This window comes from Carassius auratus, unplaced genomic scaffold (assembly GCF_003368295.1).
Source record: "Carassius auratus strain Wakin unplaced genomic scaffold, ASM336829v1 scaf_tig00025657, whole genome shotgun sequence".
Lineage (NCBI taxonomy): Eukaryota > Metazoa > Chordata > Actinopteri > Cypriniformes > Cyprinidae > Carassius > Carassius auratus.
The window spans coordinates 483,802-508,787 of NW_020525443.1; the positions used below are offsets into that span (position 1 = coordinate 483,802).

Genomic DNA, 24,986 nt, shown 5'->3' on the forward strand with positions numbered 1-24,986 from the left:
AAACTAAACATTTCAGAGACTTTCAAAGTTTAAACCATATGACACACTCATAAAACTCATGTGTCTCTCTCATCCTCATTGTTTTTCATTTTTATCTCTCTTTCCCTCATTCTGTTCATCTGTTGTTGCTCTGTACTCATCCTCTTCAGTGCTAATGGCTCTGTGACAGGGCCATCTGTTCACACACACACACACACACACACACACTGGACTGTGTGATGCTAAATGGCACTAGTGTCCTGGTATCTGATAATCACAACAATTTTAAATAGGGTGTGTAAATGTGTTAGCATAGGGCAAATGTGATCATTCTATAACATTACGCTGCATGGTTACACTGGAGCAATGGACTGCAGACAAGAGCACATTAAACTACAAAGATGCACCAATGAACTACATTTGATGCATCATAAAACTTAAAAGTGCAACAACACCATAGCATAAAGTCCAGCATAAACCACAGTATTAATTAAGCAATTAGACCACAGGATGAAACTCCAGCTCTGGAGATCACTGGATCACAGCGGTGGAGACGGCTGGCAGCATCTGAAGGAATTTGACCACAGGAGTCGCATTAGCTCGGCAAGTCCTATAGGACCAAATTAGAGCATTGGAATCTACAATCCCTCACACACTGAACTATTTTCTGCATGCCACTGGCACATTTTCAGGAAAAGTCAAGGGATCTGGGTACAGACTCCTAATGTGAATGAGGGGAAGCTTCATCTGTGCCAGCAGAAGTCTGGCCTATAAACCTGTAGATGTGACTCAGATAGGGGCTGTTTATTTTAGGTTTGCCGTTTTAAGCTTCTTGAGCAGTTAATATTTTATGTTCGTCACTGAATCAACAACATTCTCAGCATGCATTTTCCTAAAAAAAAAAAATTATCAAGATATTTAGATGTCCATGACAGCCACAGAAACACTCATAAATAAGAATTTAGACCAAACAGGACCTTTTTAAAAGAGTCAAGAAACTTTTCATTGACATTTCCACATATTTACACTTGTTCTTTTAGCATCACCAAGGACTGGATCTCCAGAGACATGATTAAATGTAGTAAATTTAGTCATGAAAATCTTTACACCCATATATGTGTAACAGACATGCCAGGTTCCATCACCAACCAATCACAGCGCACTTCCTCACCTGAGTACTAATCACTCCCACCTGCAATCACCACTGCACATAAATACCACACACACGCACCCAGTCAGCATCCGGTCTCGTTTGCAACAGGGTCTAACCTGCATGCTTACTCTAAGGACTAATCTATCGCTCTACTTACCTCTCTCCAGCGATCTCCAAGTCTCCATCGTGTGTGTGTCCACTACCTCCAGCGTCTTGAGTTCTCCACCAACAGATCCCATCAACACTACCTCCAGCATCATTACCTCAAAGTGCACTACCTGCTCCTCTGCTTCTGCCTCAATAAACTGTGTTTACTGTTATTTCACCCTCCTGTCCTGGTTTACCATAACAATGTTCAATATTTAAAATATATTTTGGCAAGATTTATTTATTTAGTGGCGCAACTGAAAGCAGATATGCAAGTACAAAAATCTCTCACTATTTATTAAAAATGTACTACTTCTATAACACATTTTAACATTTGAGATTATATAAATGAACTTTGCTCTGCATTTGAACTTTACTATATTTATTAAGCCTTTTTCCTCATGAGGACTGTTGGAATGTCCCCATAATTTCAGATTTAACTAACTTTGTAGAGGTCTTTGTTCCTCGCAATGTAGGGAAAACCTGAACCAACCAGTCCACTTGCATTACTGCTTTCACCAAAGAATGAGCTCAAAGAAAAACAACAACATTTTCTTAGACCATAGCAGTACTAGATTTAGTACTACTATTCCTGAATATTTAATGTCAACAAACACTTTGATGGGGAATGTTGTCTTGTTGAATGTGGAACAGCAGAATGACAGAGGGGTCAGTTAAATGTTACCATCATGCCAGCTGAATTATTAAGATCTGCTAGATTTAGCTGTGAGGTGTTTGGCTCCTGAAAGATCTTGGTGTCCTCTCACATTATTATGCTAGAGGGGATCTACCCAAGAGCAGACAGAAAGATTTCTCCTCAATATTACTTGCTGTTTCTTTTATCGTTGTTGTCAGTGGCATACACCCAATTCACCTATTGGCTTGTCTCTGTTGTTCTAAAGACCACAGGCCTCTCGGGTCTCTGGAGGGAACGACTCTTCTGTGAGCATGTTAAGAGCCAACTGCAGGTCACAAATATTTATCATCACTTTGCAATTTGGGGCTGAAACTTTCCATTTCTTCTACACTTGAAAAATGAATGTCCTTTCAGACATTGCTATAGGCTGCAGAATACTGTATGTGACAAACTCTCTCTCTCTCTCTCTCTCTCTCTCACACACACACACACACACACACACACACACATAGTTTAGTGTGTGTACTGAGTTTGTGTGCTGGGAGGTTATTAATGCATCATAATTTAGCCGAAATGCATTAAAGCCCCAACCAGTGTTTTGATGCAAATTTCTATTCGAAAAACTATGAAGACAACATTTCCAATCTCTATCCAATCTTTCCTCTATTATTGTTCATCTGCCTGGCTGATATGAAAATAATGAGGAATGATGTGTTTTTATCAGCAAACAGTTATGTAGGTCACCGATGTTAAACTTTGGAACGGTGGAAGACACACTTACACAATCCAGCCAGATAAAGCATGATTAATATGCATTCCTCTGCGTGTCTTTGTAGCTATGTGTGTGTGATGGTGATAATGCTAATTTATAATCTACAGATGTTTTTGATTAAGCTGCTATCCTCTACCCGCTTGTAATTTTATGCTGATTTATTCTGTAATGTTTGCATCTTTAAAGCAAAACCTTTCAAATTAATAAAAGTGATAATTTATTAAATAATAAGTGTTAAAATTCTGTTGTCACGGTCATGTGTGCATGTTAATCAAGCAGAGTGCAAGTTTGGAAAATCACCATGGCTGTGTTTTGGCTTTAGACAATGCTGATATAAAGGGTGATACCACATGATATTGCTATGAACAGTTCAATAAACAACTTTTTGGAAATTGTATTGTGTCTATGTTGGTTGCATCAGTGATAAAAGTTCCAAATGAAGTCACAGGTTAATTACCGATGTGCATTTAAGAGCAACACATATTTAGTTTCTAAATTTACTAGTGTTTTTGAACACATTGGTTTAGTGAATGATTCAAAGACTCATAGTGACACTTTAAAAAATAACAGTTCTTCATTGGCATTAGTGGTTCCATGAAGGAAAACTAACATCCATGGAACCTTTCCATTCCAGAAAAGTTTCTTCATAGTAGAAAAAATGCTCTTTAGATTTTTTTAAATGTTCAGATAAATGGTTATGTTCACTGCTCACTGAAAGCCTCTTTGGGAAACCAAAAATGATTATTGGAATTACAGTGGAAACTCTTTTTCAAGAATTCTTAAAGACTATGTACAGTGCAGAAAGAGGCATCCCTGGAACGCCGCTCATCCATTCAGATTAAAGAACTACAACTAATTGTATAGCCCTAACTATCTTGCAAATGGCTGCAGGTAAGCATTTGCTTCACCTACAGAATAAAATTTTTTATGCAACCTATCATACAGCTTTCACATCTCATCACATTCATATACAGTACATGCAAATCCTAGCATTAATGCGTTATGTATGTACATGTGCACTTTCATACACATACAATATACAGTGCCTACATGTATACGCACAGTCACACATCAACAATCGTACAGTGATTCTTTCCCTCTTTATTTCTCATCTATCTTTCTTTCTTTCTTATTTATTCATCTAGCTCACATTTTATTTTCGTCTGTTGCTGTCAGTGTGCATGGTATCTCTCCTGGCCTTTTCCCTCTACCGTCAGACTTCATTAAATCTGCAAGTTGTATTTGCATAAGCGGCACCAAGTCTCAACACCTACATCTCAGGGTGACGTGTCATTTCCTGGTGTGTGCGAATGAGAGAAAGTCAGGCAGTGCTTGACAATGTGTGTATGCAGCTTTGTTCACCTGTTTGTATTTTGCCAGATTCCCACTGATTCAAGGTAGCCCAACAATCCCAGATGCTTTAGAAGAGAGCTGCGCCTATTATTATTCCGCAATGTTCTGTTGAATTTTAAAACTCACAGTCTGGTTGTTGTGCGGGGGGTATTTCTGCTACAGTGAGTTCCAGGATGTGTATGTGCGCCTCTGGGTGTGCGTTTCATGATATCATGTATTACGATATCAGCATGCATCTCCATACACGGCCTATGCATCATTTCACTTTCAAATTTCTCTCTTTGTGCACCTCTTACTCTCTCTCTGTCTCTTTGCTGCTGCCGTTGTGGTTTGTATTAATGAATTTTATTTTGGGCTAATTTCTTTAATCTCTTAATGACATGCACAAACATTCTCAAGATTTCCTCAAAGCTAAATAGCATGTGCATTGAACAGATCTGAGCATTTGATTAGACAAAAGCAAATCCCATTTTGTTGTCAGAAAGGGAAGGACAGAGAGAGGTGGTGCATAGAGAGCGTATATTTACACTGTAAAGAGTTATTTTAGAATCCTTTTGAAACATGAGGTTGTGACTGCGGTTTTGTCTTAAGGCGTAAAGGTCAGAAAGCATGATACATTTATAATGCTGATTATGTTCTTTTTCTGCGTATCACTATTGGTGGAGGAAAACTGAATAAATCATATTATTTGTGGCACAACAAGCCATGGGGTTTCACTAGCTTGCAGCCTCTGAAATCAGAGTACGGAGAAAAATAATTTTCAACATTTTTAATTATTGTATATAATACTGACACATGTACTCGATAGCAGTTACCAGGCTGGATAAAAACATTGATAATAAAAGTGATAACCTTTAAACTTTATTCTGCTTGTTTTGAGAATAACACTTTGATCTTTTACACTTTTACATTTTCTAGAATACACTGGTACATCTAATCTGTTATTTCAGACTGTGGGCTTGAAAAGCTTTAATTTCGAAACAAACAATATACAGAAGATGAGTCCGTTAAAGGTCCTGATCGATTTTACACGTTTAAACGCTGTTTAAAGAGCTCCACAAGAAATGATCAGACCTTCTGATCGGGGAAAAGCAGGGATGGTTATGGATTTGCCGGAAGTACTGCAGGACGAGGAAGGACAGCATGTTGCTGATAAGCTTAAACTCCATTGGGTTGCACTGGTATAGATGATCCAAACGTCTTTGTAAAAAAACAAAACAAAAAAACAACAACAACTGCGTACGTACATCGAGACCCCCCGGCCAACACATTCCACAGGTTGTGGATCCACACCCAGAAGATTGAGCGTCCGGAAGGCCAGGGGGTCCATTGAGGAGGACACATTAACTTCAGGATGGTCTAATGTTTATGGTGGATATATTTCTGGAGCTCAGTCTGTTCCTCAGATGTTCCGATTGCAAGTAATTTTCATATGACTAATACTAATCGATCCTGTTAGCTGAAGCTCAATGCTGTCTCTAGTTAGTCTTCACTTTCAGCGCTTTTGTCCCCAGTAAGTTGGGTCTGGTGGTTCCTTGGAGCGTAGAACTACCGGGTCACCTGAAACAGAGAACAAGGAAGAGGTTACGTTTGACAGTTTGGGGTATTTTCCCATTTGACATACCTGCACATCTGATTCCAATAACTCCAAAATATTAATCAATATGAACTATATGTCCCCATTTTGTGCAGAGGAAGAAGTTGCCTGGTTCTCCATCTCTGTTAGAACAGATTTCATTAATGCTTGACATTTATCTGCACAGACTTCTTGTCCTGGCCGCTGATGGGCATGGTCCGCTGGAGCTGTGGGAGAAACAGTTGGCGCCCAAGCAAACTCATTCATTTAGAACTTGGCACCATGCCTTCCAAGTTGGCACAGAGGGACGGCTGAAGAGAGTGGCATGGCACAATGCCTGATACTTGATCCACCCTCTCAGTCTTCCTCTTTCTTTCATCTTCCCGGTGTCTCTTTCAGTTTTGGCAAGGTTTATGTTACAAGAGGTGTGCTGGCATGGAACGAACAGTTACCATACTGATCAATCATTATAAACATCCATACCTGATCAAAGCAACTCTCTTATGTTCTTACACCAAATCTTTCTTTCTTGGAATATATAAGATCTCCAGCTTCATTCTCTTGATTTCGGTTTCTTTTAATGCGATGTATCATTTGCAAGATCACATTAATCTTGGTTAAAAGTTTTGATCAGCATGTGGTCCAATACTGAATACAAACTTAGAGACGTGAGATCACTTTAAAACATTTCAGATTGAGTTTAAGAGCTGCAGGTTCAGTGCTGTAGGTCTCATTCTGAGCACAGTTGCATCTGTAATGAGAATTAATGTGTTTGTGTGGGTTTATGTAGCTGTACTTTTATAGGACCTGATAAAACCTCTGGGGATGTTCTCAAAGGTAAGAATTATTCATAAAGTAAATAACATTTTTGTTTTTCATATAAAAAGACAATATACATGCTTTAATATAACTTTTAAGAAACTGTGAGTGCTACCATGAGGCTGTAGGGTATTTTGGCTGGTTATCACTGGGTGGTTTGGGTGTTGCTATGGAGGTGTTTATTTCTTGGAACATTAGGTGGTTGCTCGAGCCAAAAGAGAGACAAGTCTTTATGATTTTTTTGTTAGCAGGCACTACTAACAATAAGCTTTGGGTCAGATTTTGTCTACATTGCGGGAACAAGATCTCCCTACAGAGAGAGACAGATAGAATGTGTGTGCATGTGTAAGACAGAAAAATGTGACAAGAGGGCTGTGTGTGTGCATGGTCCAAAAACTCATTTTAACACAGACACACACTACATCTAAAGAACCATCACATGCATTAAAAACACTTCATCACGCACATGTAGGTTCACATGAATTCACTATGATGAAATATGGATCAGTGTTATGTGTGCATTTTATGTTATGAGAGATATGATGGCACAGAATAGCTTAGCAGTCATTGATCATACCAGACTCTATCTTCTCCTCTTCTTCTGCTCTACTCTAGGGTTTATTTTTTTATTTTTTATAGAACTCTTTAAAAAACAATTTAAATTACCATGACTCTTTTTTTTTACAGTAATGGAGGAAAACTCTTCAGATACATCTCCATGTATTGTTCTCTACAAATAAAACAGAGTAGAAGCTTACTAAGTCTAGAAAATGTACATCTTTCAAAGCTTTTAATTGGAAATTTCAATATTTAGAACCGCAGTTTGTGGAAATACATATTCTACTGGTTAATATTGTAATAATAATATATGCAGTTGTGTGCATAATTTGATTTGAGTCCTAGATACTTCCTCTCCGGGAGAGTCCAAAATTCACTTTCTGTCACACTTGATGTTGGGTGAACTGACAAAAATTGCCAGTAATATGTTTAATAAATGTCTTACTGATTTTGAATACATTATTGTAGTAAAATACAAAATAGCCTAATGCATATATATATATATATATATATATATATATATATATATATATATATATATATACATATACACACACACACACACACACACACACACATTTCCTCGAATTTTCCACTTGGCAAGAGTTAATTTTGTACCCTGCTCTCCAGTGACTAGAGATCAGAATAAATGTTGACCTCAAGTCTTCTGGTCACTTCATTTCATTTTATTTACTGCTTTGTTCCGCCTTTGACTTTTTCCTTTGAGAACAGTCTCAGTCAGTCACTTCACATCTGTCACTCATATCATAAGTGCTTGTGTGTTTGTTGCTGTGCTTGTCTCTCTCTCTGTCTCTGTCTCTCTTTGTCAAAATTCAAGAAGCTTTATTGGCAAGATAAAAAGAGGTTGTCTCTGTTTCTCTGTTTTGTACATCTTTTTTTCCTAAATCAGGCTGTACTGTGTTTGATGTCAGTTCCAACAAACTTCAGACTCTCTCCACATGAACTCCTAAGGTATGGTACGGAGCGTGTTCACAACAAGAGGAATTAGGTCACTGAGAGAAAGAAAGACAGGCTTTGTTCCAAAATCTAGTGTGCTGCCTAGCTAGACCACAATTTAAATACTGAGAGACGCATTTTAGCCACATTCTTAGGCATCATATATATATATATATATATATATATATATATAGCAACTAGCAAGTGCAATGGGGGAAAAAAATGGATGTTGAACAAAATCAGATAATGTGATTTATGAACAAAACAAAAAATAGATAAAATCAGTCTAATAAATATTGACTGTTTTACTAGATATTTCTGTGTGATTTGTCTTATGCTGGAGTATTGCACTTGGAGTTTGAATGACCCTGACAGCTTTGAAAGTTACGGCATCCCACAGGTGAAAAGGTGAGTGTTTTGAGGTGTATGTGTGGGAATGTATACTAACCTTGGTGGTCTTCACCTTGTTTCCTGTGCTGCAGCTCCAGCCTGTGAGGTCAGGCAGGACTTTACACTCCTCACCATCCAAACACGGCTGCATCTGACACCACCACTTCTGAGCTACTATAGACGCTACACACACATCACAGGGAACATGAACAAGTACACGCAGGTCAGTACACAAACACACTAACTTAAAAGGAGTAGGGGTCATATCATGGAATGGAAGCAAGCTAATTTTGCATTGTTTCTAGATGGGTGTAACACCTACTACTCTGCTTTTCCTTTTAAAGAAACTCACTGTTAGAAACGTATAGGTCCCAGAATATTTCAGTGCAGATAGTATTTTCACAATGTAGTGCAGGCTTGGCAAAGAAATATGCCAGCCAATGGTAAAAGAGGTCATTAGAGGTCATAGCAAATACAGCATGCTAATTTCTGAGGGGTTTAATAAAGAGTGGAAAATTGGCATGAACAACTAAATTACTGTCAGGATCATGGACCTGTTTTGTCGTGCTTTGCCCGTTTCTGTTACTGTGTTAACTTAGTTCATCATGTTCCTGTTCCTATTTAGTTTAATTAGTCATTCAGTGAACCTGTGTTTGTTAATTATCCCTAGGGCTGGGCGATATGGAGCAAAAAATATATCTCGATATATTTAGCTATATCTCGATATACGATATATATCTCGATATCTTTACAGTAAAAATAACTCCCCAAAAACTCCTGCAAAAACAAATATGCCAAATATTACATGTTTAGAGCCCTATGAAAAGTTTTTTTTTTTTTTCATCATATGTTTTATTGTTACCTAATTCTGTGTTTTAGCATGTGTAATTATTGAAATGCATAAAACATTTTTTTTTTTTCTTAAAATAGCCTTTTTCCCCTCTGATATTTACATTTTTCTGGTTATCAAATGAAGGCATAAAACATTCATTTAATTTATCTTTTAACTATTGAAAAGTAAGCAAACTTTATTTTTTGGTAAACAAAGGGGATTTACTATTAAAAATAATACATGGAAGAAATGTTGTGTGATTATTCCTTAAAAAAATTATGTTTATTTAATTTTAATAGTAGTAGTAGTATGGTATGAACAATAGAAATAGATTCCTGGCAAATACTTGTCTTTAAATTATGTAAACCAGACTTTTATTTTGATGGGTTATGGTATCTTTAAAGTTCTGTGTATGTGATACTACAGTCTATGATGTGATATATGACGCTAGTTTTACTCAAATCAAACGGTCAAATGCTCATGAAGTGAGTCTCAGTGCAGTTCTGGAGATGTTCCTCATGTGTTTATGTCCTAATTTAGTGAGACGATAAAAACTGAAATCACCAGAGCGTCACACACACTTCTGTGTGTCTCATAAACGACAACGCGCTTCTGCGGATTCCATCCACATGTTCAGCATCACGGAAATCATAGGGCCCCCCATACTAGACATCTGCCTGCTGTTTGTCCGATGCAATAAAACCGAAGTATCTCCATATAATGGAGCCAGTTGTCCTTTTTTTAGACTAGTTCTGTAGTAGCCTCCGGGTTGGTCGCGGACAACGTCATGTTCAATGACACAACACACGAGGGGAGGGGGAACTAAATCAAGGAGGTGGGGCCGAGCACAGCACAGAGAAGGCAAACAAGCAAAGTGGCGGAATCAGAATTAAATATAAACAATATATCGATATATACGATATGTCAAAATCCATATCGAATTAAAAAAAATATCTCAATATATTTTAAATATCGCCCACCCCTAATTATCCCTAGCATTTAAGATCTCGTCTGTGCAATTCTCCTCTGTCAGGGTCTACTTGTTGTGTATGTGTTTGCTCCAGCACCCACTGTGTGGGTTCCCCCTGTGTTCCTTGCATTAAAGACTGTTTCATTTCCTTGTGCCTCCTTTGTGCTTTCATAACAGTGTATTACGATGGAAGACCCAACCGAAAACCGCTTCCTCCGTGTGTCTACCCTCCGTTTTTTTTCTCAATGTTTTTTTATTTCCATTGTTTGTATGGATCCCTTCATCAACCTGGAATTCCTCCTCCTCCTCCTGCTGGAGCAGGGGGACAGATCTCTCGAGGACCACGCGAGACTGATCCGGGTGTTAGCTAGCACCACCAACTACCTTGATGACCCGCGCAAGGATGGTCGGATTTCACCGCCTCCATATCCTCTCCAGACCCAGTGCCAAGCCCACCATCTCTCAGTGGTACGGAACATCAGCCCGAGCTTACCGGTGACAGAGAGCCCATTACTGCTACGATCAATGAGCCAGCGCAATGCCAAGTGACTGAGAGGAGCATCATCCTGGAGGTGGAGCCCAACCCATCAGACCAGGTGCGAGAGCTGGCGACAGTGGGCAGCCTGGAGGCTCATGAATGAACACCCACCCACCCACTCCTGCCTCCTTCACCGCTGTCATCTGGCAGCACTCTGCTCGTCCTCAGCCTACCATCTATACAGTGCTAGCTCCGCGGGACTGCCATCCTTCATCATTGCTGCCTCCACCTTGGTCACCAGAGCCCTTGGCTCCACCCTGCCAACCCGAATTCTCTGCATCCCCCTGGAGTCAGCAGTCATTCCTCCTCCATGGATCCTTCCTCTGTCGGCTCCACCATCTTAGCTGTGCAGCTTGGTCCTCCCTCCATCATTATCTCCCTGGACTCTGTTTGCCGGCCCCCTCACAGGTGTACCTCCTCCTCCTGAGCCTCCTCTCAAATTCTCAACTGTGCCACCCTCCCCCCATCCCCCATAGTTCTACAGCACAAGGACATGTCTTCAGGGAGGGGGGTGATTTGTCAGGATCATGGACCTCTTTTGTTGTGTTTTGCCCCTGTTTCTGTTCTTTTGTTCCATTAGCTGATGATGTTCTTGTCCTCGTTTAGTTTAGTCATTCAGTGCACCTGTATTTGTTAATTATCCCTAGCATTTTATTGTCTGTGCAGTTCTCCTCTGTTGGATCTACTTGTTGTGTACATGTGTTCGCTACAGTGCACATTGTGTGGATTTCCCCTGTGTTCCTTGGATTTAAGACTGTTTACGTTTCTTAGTGCCTCCTGCATGCTTCCATAACAGCATATTGTGACAATTACTAGGGCTGTTGATTTAACTTGTTAATTTAGTGCACTTAATTATAAAAAATTCATGCATTTAATCATGCCCCCTGACATGTACAATGCTAAAAGTGATACGCTTCACCAAATCATGCTTATCGAGAGCAGACAGAATAGATTAACTACTTAAACATGATGTGTACTTGTGCTCAAAAACAGCTGGATGGAATTTAACAGAATGCATCTTTTGAAAGCTGAACTCTTTCAGCTATGCACGTGACATCTTAAAAATGTGCTAATTACAATGCAAGATGTGATACAACCAAAGACGACCATCTTTCATCCATCAATAATTAGTTATAATTAATGTAATTAATTCCATTAAAATTTAAGACCTACAAATTAAGGGTGTTTAATATCTCAGTTAAAATTATAAGTGGACTCCAGGGAAAGAAAAAATACAAATACAAATGATATGACCCCTTTAAATACAGTGGATCATGGAGCAGCTCAGGAGCAAGAAAATGGGAAACAGATGAGGAGCTATTTGAGTTGATACAGAGAGAAAGAATGAAGCATGAGATGGGGTGAAACATGGCTTATTTGACATTTCCTCTCACGCAGAACGCTGTGAGTAGAGACACTTGAGCTATTTTTTCCTGAGCTTACAGTCAGGCAAAATAAGATAACGATCGATTTCTCTGTCAAGTGGACAGTGTTGACACAATATTAAATGAAACAGCCAGACAGCTGAGGGAGACAAAGAGACCAAAATACAAAGAATGAGAGAAAAAGAGAGAGGTGGAGTAAAAGAATGAAAAACTGCAGGGCACACTTTCTCATTGAACCCTTTAATCTTGTGTACATAGGGGTAAATTTGTGAAAGATTACAGTTCATCCAAACACTATATACATGGAAATAGGAGTTTAAATTTATTGAAAGTCCATTTTACCATCCACACAGGAGGGCGCAGCCCTTGTTGTTCCAGCGACTTGTCCTGGGAAGCAGGAACACTTAACCGTCTGTGATCGCTCCTCAATCTTATTTCTGTTACAGCAGCGGTGGGCTGCAATCACCTCACATGTGCCAGCCTTCACGTGCACTGCAACAAAAAAGACACACACACATTTCATAAGAACATTTGTCTCTGAATGACATTGCAGTCAGCATCTCATTTACACAGGCACACCTGCAGTCAGTCATTTAACCACAGTCTGTTACTGCATGCACATATTGTCCTGCTATAGGTACAGATTCTTTTTATGCAATATATTTAGTTTTTTTTAAGGACATATTTTAGTGTTTCATGTTTTTTCAGTGTTAGCAAATTGTTTTATGATGTTTTGTAATTTAAAAATAGTTGTATGGTTTAAATACACACAAAAAAAAAAAAAAAAACGATGTACAAACCATTTTCACTCAGAAATTGCTAGTAAATTTCACAATTCATTACACAGAAATGGCAAGAAACACACTGAATTAAACATGACATGTTGAAGTAGAAAGACTGAAACTCTATGACTATGACTCCAATAATCTTTGTTTTATATACAACTTATGTTACTTATTTTTCAACATTCATTTTGCACACAGGTCAGGGGGCATGTGCCAGTTTTTTATTGTGTTATTCTTAATATAAATAATTTAAATGAATTAAAAGTCAAATAACCATAATTTCTAGCTATTTTCATAGCAATTTTTTAATCTGTCCAAAGAATCTAGGCCTGTTTTTCTAATGCAGGAAACATACAAGCTTTGCGCAGTATTTTTTGAGAACTTTAATTAAAGCTCTGAGGGTCACAGAGATGAAAAGAAGACATAACCAAAAAATTAATAACTGAACCGCTCTGGGTGCCTGGCGGCTACTTGCTAGGCCTTCAAAATGATTGAAATTCTAGCAGAGATCTTCACCATCTCACTATCTCAATATCACGTCAATGAAAAGTGTTTTTCCTCTTTCCGAGTGTTTGAAATTTGTAGACATGCCTTTGAAACATTCAAACTGAAGCTGCAAGACAGAAAAACACAGAGTTCTATTAGAGAAAAGAGAAAATGCCACTAATGAGTGAGAAACAAACGTCTGCATTCATTTTTTTAAAGATCACTCTTGATCTTTCTCAATCCACCCACCTTGTCTGAAGCATTCAAAACAGTTTATAGTGGATCAGTGCAGCTTAGTGACTTTCACCCTAAGAAACACCAGAGGCTTCGTCTGAAATTTAGTCTGAGCTTTTGAACATTCCCCTTAATGGCTGGAGCGGGTTTAGCATCAGCCGCTGTGTTTACAGGGGATGCTCTTAACTGTTAGGTGGTATAAAGTTTCTGATCCCTGTTTGTGGAGGGAATTTTAGTACAGGCAATGTTATGTGGACTTGCACATAGATCGATACAGCAGCTTTGGGGTCCTTTTTTTAGTATTGCCCAAAATAAAACCTCTGAATCTGGGCCTTCTATTCCAAATCTCACCTGTTTGTTCCAGATTTATTGGTCATGAAAGCAAGTTGAGCCTTACTAAAGCCAGCTGTTTGTTCCGGTCAGTTTTTTTTAAGGTTTTGGATATGTACACCATGACATCATAATTCTGTTGCTGGACTTCCTCTATAAATAATAATAAATATGCTGTTTTTTTCCCCTTACCCCATTGAAATGGTTTTGTCTTCTTCATCTTAAATAGAGGTAAATAAATATGAAAAAACATTAATTTACTTTTAAAACAAGAAAAAAATCCAGATATATTGCATAAATTATAGGACTCTGTTCCTTGAAATCGAGAAAAAATATTGATTAAATGAATAGATTTTTGCATTGTACTAACATTCTGAATTAGACTCGGTGTGAATAGTTTCAGGACAGATTTTTTTCTGTACTTTTGTGCCATTTAATTGCATCAGACCTTGTGTGATAAGACCTTGACCAGTAACAGAACATGAGGAACAGGCTAAGCAATGGAACCGCTGTGATGTACACGACTAAAATGAAACAACCAACATGATCAAATGTTACAATGGTGTTCGAATGGAATGACCTTTAGCTAGTTGGAAGAGGAAATTCTTGTGAGTGCCAGAATGAAATATCCTTCAGAACAGAGCATGCTTTATGTTGCTTTTGGAATAGCCCTGTCCTTCAGTGGATGGGCAGTGCAGGGAGAAACAGCCAATCAATTCATTCTCCGCACACATTACCTCACATCAGATTAATCCATCCTGACTGGGTCAAAATGGGGGTTGACGCTGCTGGTCAACAGCCTGTGCTGTGTGTGTGTGTGTGTGTGTGAAATGTGTAAATGTCAACCGTCCCGAGAGATCGACCTCTCAGCTGAGAAACGGTTCTTTCAACCATATTCTTTCTCATCATGCATCTCACTAACTGCAGTGACAGGGCATTTCATTTCTGTGTTCTCAACATGATGGGATTCCACAATATGGCCCCTGAAGATTTGAACGGAGGCGTTGTTTTCACACACACACTGTCATACAGCACCCGGGAGGAGTTTGGGTCGGGGGTCTGGGAGTGTGTGTTTGTCCTAGGGGAGTTATGTTTCTTTATTCCATCTTTCTCTTCATTTCTTGCTTTCTCACCTGCCACTTTCTCCTTCCACCACCTCTCTCTTGGCCTGGGTTTCCATTTCTGTCTTTCGATTTGGCTTTTCACAATTTCCTATTTGGCTATTTCCTAAGTATGTATGTATGCAATATGTATGTCTATAGATAGAAATATATAATATATTAAACATATTATTAAAAGATATAATATTATCTTATCATTTAATGTACCTTTATGGATTCAGCAGATGCTTTTATCCATAGCAACTAACAAAAGAGGAACTAAGGCATTTTGACATAGAGTCAACAATATTTGTAGCATACTACTGTATATACAGTACAGTATATATACACTACTGTTTAAAAGTGTGGGATGAGTAAGATTTTTTTATTTATTTTTTTTTTTTTTTTTACAAAATTGCTAGTCCTCATCAAGGCAAAAATACAGAAAAAACTGTTATTTTATGAAATATTATTGCGATAAATATATATACATATATATAATTTATTCCTGTGATCAAAGCTGAATTTTCAGCATCATTACTCCAGTCTTCAGTGTCACATGATCCTTCATTCATAATCATTCATACTTTTATTCAGCAGGGATGTCTTAAATGGATAACTGACAGTAAAGACTCATATTGTTAGAAAAGATTTACATTTTAAATAAATGCTGCTCTTTTTAACCTATTATTCATAAAACAATCCAGAAAAAAAGTATCAGTTTCCAAACAAAACAACAACAAAACATAAAGCAGCACAACTATTTCCAACATAAATAAATAAAATCATGTGACACTGAAGACTGGAGTAATGGCTGCTTTGATCACAGAAATAAATTATATTTTAAAGTATATTCAAACAGAAAAACCAATATTAGAAATTTAAATAATAGCTCACAATATTACAGGTTTCTATCTATTGACAGACAAATATTTATTGAATATTTCATTAATAAATATGCTACATTTAAAATATTTATGCAATAATATATCATATATATTATTTTCTTAATATTTGTTTCCCCCCCTTTTAGTTCAGAATCTGTTTTACAGTGAGACTGAGATGTTCTCTCAGCTTCTGTGTGGTTTCTGCTCTGCTTCTTTTAATACCAACTTATTAAAGTCCACTGACTGAAATGTCAAGATGTAAATATTGTGAGTGTTGGATCCTCTAAGTTGGGTGAATTATATTACCCAGTCATTACAGACAGAAAACCTTCAATTTGTGAGGGAAAAATTGCATAGCTCAGAGGGAGTGCCGCCCAAATCAGCTCTAAATGCCATAATGCAAATTTTTGTGTAATCAGAATGAGAGGGCGATGGCTTTCCTGTATCGTGGGACCCCAAGACGGCAGGGAGATGGGCTTGACGCATCAGAAATCATCAGGATGGAAGGAAAAAGATTTGTATTCTCCACCTTACTAGCCACAGGAGATGCTGATAATTGCTCAGTATGTTAATGATATCTTCATGGTGCTTGCCGGATTTACCAAGACAGCTCACTTAGTCTCAAGAAACTCTCTGTCTTGGGCTCTCATGCATCACTGCTCTTCTTTTGAGATCTTCAGGTTTATATCCTGCCCAAAGCTAATACGTCACACACAGTGTCCACCACATTACTCCACTCATATAACTTTTAATATGTTGATGATATTTGGTTTAAAATAAAAAGTTTAAATCGAATGATGAACAATAGTACAATTCATTAAACAAACTAATCCTATCCCTCACAGCCTTGTTTTCATTCCTGCCCAAAATTAAATATGGTACTACCCTGACTAAGGTCTATTAAGTTAATTTCACATTTGAAAATTAGAACTTTGAAGGCTTTCTTATTTAAATTCTGAATATCACAACACATTACTGTAATTGCTAGTGGTCATTATAATGATGATGATGGGAAGTTTTTAATATGCCAACACAAAACACAGTCTTCAAGAGTCAGTTTATCTATCCCACACCGATCGCACATTGATATATCAAACAGTTTCTCGTTCAAAAAGCTCAAATGTCTGTAGGGAAACCGGCAGTCATTATGTCTCTGAAGGCGCATCCCCTGTGGCGTAGCTTTAAAATGGGCTTTTTAAGAAGAAGAGCCCTCAAATGCATAAACATATTCATATACACATGCACGAAGAGGAGCTAATGGTTTTACAGATGCTTTTACGGGGTTCACAAGAAATGAAATAACTGACTTAAAAAAAAAAGGACACACAGTTTTCAATTTGTTAAATTCATCGTAAAATGTGTTGGTTTAGTACACGAATCCAGGTAAAACACCTCTGAATCAAAGGGTTTATATTTGAAAATCATATGTGATATTGCTATGCTGGATCTAAACTCTGGAGGAAGGAAGATCTTCTGGAGATTGACAATATCTATAACTCTCTATATCAAATTAAACCTCATATCGTACAGATAGAGAGACAGAGGGAGAAAAGAAGAGGGAATAAAACAATATATATCTATCAAAGAGATATTCTGCCAACAGAGAAGTGTAGCGGGAAGAGCACAAATCTATTGTTGAAGTTACTGTGTTATACTAGCAGATCTTAAGCTTTCATTTCGTTAACGTTCTTTTGGATGGCTTTAATATAACACTGAATTCGCTATGCTTGTGTGTGTAGAACTCAATTGTTTGTTCACTACACTGCAATACACTGTAAGCAGATTCCTGGCAGGTTTTATAAAACAATGCAATGAACACAAACACCTTCTCATGTACGATTAACCTGTCTAACTGTAATGGCTTTTTATCGCTCCATCTGTAGGTTTGAAAGCACATTCAAATTGAAATGATTTCTTAGGAATACAAACTTAGACATAGAAAACTACAGCACTGAGGCAGTGAGAAATAATGTCTTAACAAGTGCTAGAAATGTGAGGGTACAAAGGCCTTGTGTTATGTTTTGGCCATTTTTTTTTTTTTCAGTTGTATGCCCTTCTTCATTTTACATCTAATCCATATTCTCTGAATTTGCAAGGGTTATGCGGGTGTCTCTTACGTGAGTTGATTTTCAATAGACCTTAACAATTTCAACTATTATATTTTTTATATGAAGGCTACGTTAAACTAAAAATATCTGAACAATAAATAAATAACAAAACCTGAAAATTATAAAAGTTGTAAATATTTATTGTGAATGTCAAGTTAATGTACAGTACTTGCTTACCAAGGAGTCAACATTGTCACTAAAGAACACGCTTGAAGTGAAATATGTGATGTGAACTTAAACATTACTTAATTCTATCATATGTCCGTAGTTATTTTTTTGCTTAATACGTATGTTTTGAATGGATGGATGGATGGATGAATGAGATCCAAAAGTATCCATAGTTAAATAAACACCATAGTACACTTGAGCACACTCCTCCAATAGTCTTGCAAGGAATAACTCATCTACCAAAATGTGTTAGTTCATCACAACAATATTGCTCTAGACACATTTTAACATAATTTCAGATTATCCATAAAGCAGAAACTCTTTGCTCACTGTGATTGTCTGTGTGCATTTGAAGTAGTTTGTAATACATTTTTACTACTGTAAATGTATCCACCTGTTCCATTTCATACATGACTATTGTGGACTGGTAGCTTATGTAAGTGTCCTTACTGCTAACATCTGTGCTGTATTAATATGCATGTTAAGCACAGCGATCGCACACACATATGTCATTCAGAATGTAACTAAAAATATCTCCCATATTGCACTAGCATATTCTGCGTCATTTAAACACGCAATCCTATACATTATTTAAACACGTTATGCAGAGGTTTGAAGGAGTATGTGATCTAGCATGTGGTATTTGTGGTCTTGTGTGTATTATTGTAGTGTGTTGAGGGAGTGTGCGAAGTCAGGAAATAGCGGTCTATGTTACACACAAATAATCCAAACATTAAATATTTCTGCCATAATATAATATAATATAATATAATATAATATAATATAATATAATATAATATAATATAATATAATATAATATAATTATGTATTTTCACGTTTAATATGTGCTTTGGTTGCGATGGACTGAAAGGTGAGTCTGATGAAATCTGATCTCCTCTAGAAATCCAGCCCTATAAATATCCCTAGGGACATATTTCACTTTTACAAGTGGATTTTTCCTCCCGCTTTGTGAGGGGGAGTTTCATGACATAGCTATTAAAGCCTGTGTCATTTTATGGCCATTTCAATCAGGCTCTATTTCAAAGGACAATTTGAGCTCCAGCCCACACCAGAGTTCACCAGATCATTTACCATTACACACACAAATACAGCATATAAGCAAGAGAGAATCAAGCGTTCAGTCAATACACAAAGTCAGAAATCTGTAAATATTAAGAGATATCAGACTAAAGAAAAAAAAATACCACAACCATTATCAGGCCAATGCTGATGATCTCCTTTTAATGTTATTGTTTTTGTTGGGTTTGCCCCATCATGTGTGTGTGTGTGTTTGTGTGTGTGTGTGTGTGTGTGTGTGTTTTGGGTGGTGGTGGTGGTGGGGGGGGGGGGTATACTAGCTGTATGTACTTTATTGGAGTCTGCACTAGTGGAGGTGTGTGTTAAAACAGAGGCTAGATGGATTGGGAATATGGACATCCCATGAAAAACCCTTTTAACCTGCTCTCTAGTGTCGTCCACTACACATACAATATCCTGCTCTGCTGTAACAGCAACAGCTCTCTCCACATGGACCACATAAGTGGTTTGATCTTGTTCTTTTATTATCTTTTTTTTTTTTTAGACAGTGAGCAACAGTTTTTGCAACCCTTTAGTAAAATCTGGGACATTTATAAATACTATACTTCTGTAAAAATACTATAATACTATATAAACAATACTAAAAATCATAAAAATAGTTGCATATAACTATGAATAAAACATTTTTTATTAACTACATTTAGAATGCAATCGGAACTTTTTCAAGCAATACATTAAAAATACACCAAAGTGTATCATATTCATGTAATTCTGTGGAAGTGTATGTGTAACTGAGTATCTTGGCCATCACGACGGCCACTTCTGGACGGCCCATTAACCAAGAAAGGATGAGTCACTTTAAAAGGCTTATAATCAGTGGGAGGTGTTGATCTCAGGCTGTCATCCAATCATGGTCTGCACTTGTGCAGTTATTATATTCATTAGCGAGATGACTATAAAGCTCTGATGAGAGGAAACGCCCTGCTGCTTTCGAGCACTGCAGACACCTGGAGCAGTTGCACTACTGAGATGATAATGGAATTACACCTGCACCAATGCACTCTCTCTCTCTTTCTCTTTCTCTTCAGTCATTAAGAGATTGTTTCTCTATTAAAGTACAAGCCCCTTGCTCTTTTGTTGCAGTGTCTATTGGAGCATGTATAAACCCGATTAAAGGAGGATGGTTCTTATGAATGCTAGTGTCCCTAATGAGTTCCACAGATATAATAGCTCTGTTCCAACACTTAGTGAGCTGCGTATCTAGACGGTATTTTAAGGATGCTGACAAAGGATTGTCCAAAAGATGACTTTCTCCTGGTTTTCCCACAAAATCAGAACAAAAAATCTGTGGGAAAAATAAATTAAAGCAAACAATATACCAACACTGCTCGCTTAGCAACATGGTAGTCTACAGTAAGAGTCAAGTGTGAATACATTTTCTTGTGCACTTCCTGCAAGGAGCACTATAGACAGCTAAACACCATATAATACATATAATAAACAAGTCAATGAGGATCTAATTCCGTTAGGCTGATATCTTAGAAAGCAGTTGCCTATGTAGGGAGCAGACAGCAAAGAAGCTCAACAGGTTTAGGAACAGAGCTAAGAGATTAGACCGGTACGATGACAGCAGTGTGTGGTAAAAGAAAACAAATCCATGAGGCTAAACTAAGGATCTGTCAGGCAATCGAACCGGCCTGAACAGCTGTTGTTGTTTACTGTTTTCCCTAAGCAGATTTCTGTCATGTGTGATTATGCGTCACTTTTGAAAATCTGTATGGCTGGGAGAAATAATGACCTCTCTCGCACAAAAAGTAAGCGTTTAGATATACTGTTCCCAGAACGTGTCGCAAATATAACTCTGACAGATGGCGAAAATGTGCTTTTAATGACATCACTTCCTGTAAAGATACATCTTAGCATCATTCAGTTTCAAAATAAAGGAAAAGGTCTATTTTGCCTCTGTGTTTCTCCCAATCCCACACACACACACACACACATACACTCTCTCTCCCCCCAGAAAGAGTTATAATATTAAAGTCGGATTAGGGCAAAAAAGCGGATTAGTATTTTAGTAGCATTTGTGTTTTATTTAAAGTTCTAATATTAAAGGACTAGCAAATATAAACCCAGCTTAAGCATATTTCTCTTACACATTTCAGATCACTGCCATGTTGGGGATATTTATTCTCACTTCTGATCTGGTTTGTGTCTCGTCTCCTTCCTGTGCAGCTGGCAGCGAGGGGTCTGCGAGCGGCGTCGCAGGTGGAGAGATCCGCTCTATCGTCCCTCTAATCTGCTAATCTGTTAAAAACATGCTGTCCTTCAGCATACGCTCTCTTTGGGAGAGTGGGGTGTTAGATTATTTAAGCCTCCCATAGCAGTAGACAGGAGATTATCCTTTTCTGATAACTGTGAAATAGAGAGGTTCATGTAAAATAACGGCTGAGCACAAAATCTGCCCAGCTAGCACTTTGCCCTAGCCTGTTTTTCCCCCTCGTATGATTATCTCTTGCTCTCCATCACTATCAGGGTATCGGCAGCGTTGATGTTAATTACAGACCACCAAATAGAGGCAAAAAAGCACCATCCATCAAACAAAGACACACTGAAGACATGAGACTTATTGAGAAAGTGAGACACGCTAGGGATGCTTCAATCCCACACCAAGATTGTATGATTTTTGAATAATATTAGCCTTTAAATTCAAGATATTTAAAGTGTGCCTGAAGTATACTTGCAATAGTTCCACTTTAGCACAACCAGATATACTTAAGTATACTGTATCATTAATTGGAATTCAGCACTACTTATGCACAAAGTTAATTGAATACAATATTGGTTGTTCCAATTTAGCAGACTTAATGTATACAGTTTGGTATGCCACTAGTACAATTTCAGTGCAATTTTATTAAGTACAACAATATTTAAATGTATTTGTTGTATACTTATCATGAAATAAATGTATTTCAAATACATTTTAGTATATGTATTTTTCACTAGGGTTCAAATCTGGCTTCATCGGATCAACAACCATCAATGACATCAGTGGATAGAAACAAGTCCTTGCCCTACAGTTATTTACATTTAATTCAGATGTGCATCCCAGTTTGGAACAAATCATGTTGGCAGTGCAATATTTGACTGAAAAGGTAAAAATTAAGTTTATTTTCCTCAGTTACAGCTAGTTAGAGCGAGCCTGCTTCCAGTCAAACTCAGAGATGAAGTAGTGCAGTAAGATCACATTTGTTTGAATGGAATATAGTATTTATTGCAATTTATTGTTGATCGATTGAGAGACAGAGAGAGAGAGAGAGAGAGAGATGAAAAGTTGGTTTGTAATTACCTGCATCTCTCTCTACAAACAATGAAGCTGTAAGTTTAGTTACTTCAAAAACAATGCTTTTAGCTCCTTTTTGCTGAGAAATATAATGTAGCGATTCAGCAGCGTTGACAACAAGTTTCTGTGGATGATTTTGTGTGTGCATAGCATAATCTCCAATCTCTGTGTGCAGGTGATGTGTATGCGTCAATTAAAGCAGCGCATTAACATAAAATAGTGATTAAACTGACTAAACTGGAGCTACCTGTGCATTAAACAGATTTTACTGCAATTAAAAAATAAGTTCAAATCTGCAATAATGCAATCTCATCTGGATCAGATCATTGAATTAATCAATACATTTTTGTGTTTGTTTTGATTGCCTTAACCAAAATGCTGATACATACCCTTTTGATTCTGCCGTATTGTTTCTTACACTATATGAGATGTAACCCTGTACAGGTTTGTGTTTTTTTATGTTTTGTTGTTTAAGTCTTGTTTAAAGAATGCAGATAGGCTGTGGCTTCCTGAAATATTTGGAAATGCCAGACAGAGGCCAGTGGGAATAAACGAAAAGAGAACATGGGCAGACATAAGTATCACGCGACCTGTTTGCTGTGGTCAGGCCTCTTCCAATAATCCAGAGGTCAGTGTTCCTTCCTTCTCAGACCGACCCACATTTACACACCTCAGTGAAACTCCCAGTGCAAACAGCCAACTCTCAAACAAATATTCTTCTATACACTTCAGACCCCTTGAGAGAGACAAAAGGAGGGGTAAAGAGAAAAAAAGGTGAAATTCTGACGGCTGTCCAATCCCGTTGAAGCTGAAGATGTTATTCATTGGCTTCAATTTGAGAGGAACGGAACCTTTCCCCTTTCCTGTCATCCGGCGCTTCTGTGTTTCTTCCTTCCCTTCCGCACTCATCTCTTCCTCATTTCCGTCTTGTCATCCAGAGTCTCATCAAATGTCAGAGGACAGCATGCTGTCCCAGAGTGCTGTCTCCGTCTGCATCTTGAAATACATATTTGTGGTGAGATCAATCTCCCTCAGGTTCTGTGGAAGGGGTCAGCACATTTATACAGAAGCCTGATGAGACCACCTTGTGAGAATGTGACGGCACATGTCCCAGGAGACGCCACTCTCTCCTTTTGTCGTATTTTAAACTGCTCTTGTCAGTTAAACAAAGCTCTTCAGAAAGCCCTTCACAAACTTGCATGTACAAAGTAACAACAGGCTGCTATTATTTGACTTCAAGGGATAGTTCACCCAAAAATGACAATCCTGTCATTAATAATAGGACACAAAAGATGATGTTTTGGAGAAAGTTTGAGCAGTTTTTGTCCAAATGACGTCAATTTCAATGGGGTTCAAAAGTTTCAAGTCCCAAAACGAAAGCACAGGTGATTTACGCATATAATGTCTGAAGGAAAATACTCACTTTGTATGAACAGAAGTGCATACATTTGTATTTTTATATTGAAGACTTTCAAATCAAAACACTTATAAACTTGCATACACCGACTACATTAAATATAAAATATGAACATTAAAAGTCAAACCTCATTGGTTCAAACATCATGGTTCATGCATGGTTCATATGTTCACGTTTTAAATTATTTAAATTAAGTGAAATAAATGTGAAAATAATGATATTAGATTGAAAAGATTAGGCTTGCACCAAAGTTCGAAATATTGCCTTGGCATTAGTGATAAGATCTTTGAATCGTCAGTCTGTTTTTCCATTTTCTCTTAAATAGAAGCAACTTTTCAGTACCGATACTCTGCACTAAAAGACCTAACATCAGAAACATTAATCTATTAGCAGGTTCACGGGTAGGGTATGATAATGATTCGCATAGTTATATAAAAGTTCTCTTTCAACAGCTCTCTCAAAATAACACCTCCACAACTCGAGCACGGGAATCAAACCTATCAGCACGTTTTTCTTTATCCAATAAGAAAAATGTGTCAGCACCTTTTCTCATGCAGAATTCTGCCTGAACACATGTTTGATTCTGCCGTAATCAGGATGCCTGATGGATAGGAAGCTGTTTTTGTTTATGGAGAGTGTGAGCGCACTGCCATCTGCTCAGAGATTAAACACCATGCTCTGATGGAATACATAAACACCCATCAAGCTCAAAGCAGCCTGCTTAAGACGCTCATAAACGCCCATTTTAAATCACTTACTGTACTCTAGTGCACTCAACACACACACAAACACACACACACACACACACACTCAGGGAAGCCTCGTTGTACCAATCACAGACGACAGTATTAACAATTATCAGTTGGCACAGGCCCTTCCATTATAAAGCAACGGCCTTGCTAGAATTATAGTTAGAAAATTGTTAATAAAAGCACAAAACAATAATAACAATGTTTTTAATAATCAAACACTAATGGAACCCAGAGTCATCTTTAAAGGGGACTGCATTTTAAAGGTCCCCTTCTTC

The 24,986-nt window shown here is 37.7% G+C and overlaps 1 protein-coding gene across 1 annotated transcript in view; it reads right to left on the minus strand.

Moving 5' to 3' along the window:
* Window positions 1-4,932: 4,932 nt before the first annotated feature.
* The window catches only part of LOC113078394 (protein FAM19A2-like), a 68,279-nt gene continuing 48,225 nt past the window's right edge, over window positions 4,933-24,986 (minus strand). Inside the window, exons 3-5 of the mRNA XM_026250727.1 lie at window positions 12,409-12,558; window positions 8,400-8,524; window positions 4,933-5,601 (exon numbers count right to left, since the gene is read on the minus strand). Coding sequence (XP_026106512.1) covers window positions 5,590-5,601; window positions 8,400-8,524; window positions 12,409-12,558 — 287 coding nt within the window. The 3' untranslated portion in view covers window positions 4,933-5,589. The remainder of the gene's footprint in view (window positions 5,602-8,399; window positions 8,525-12,408; window positions 12,559-24,986) is intronic.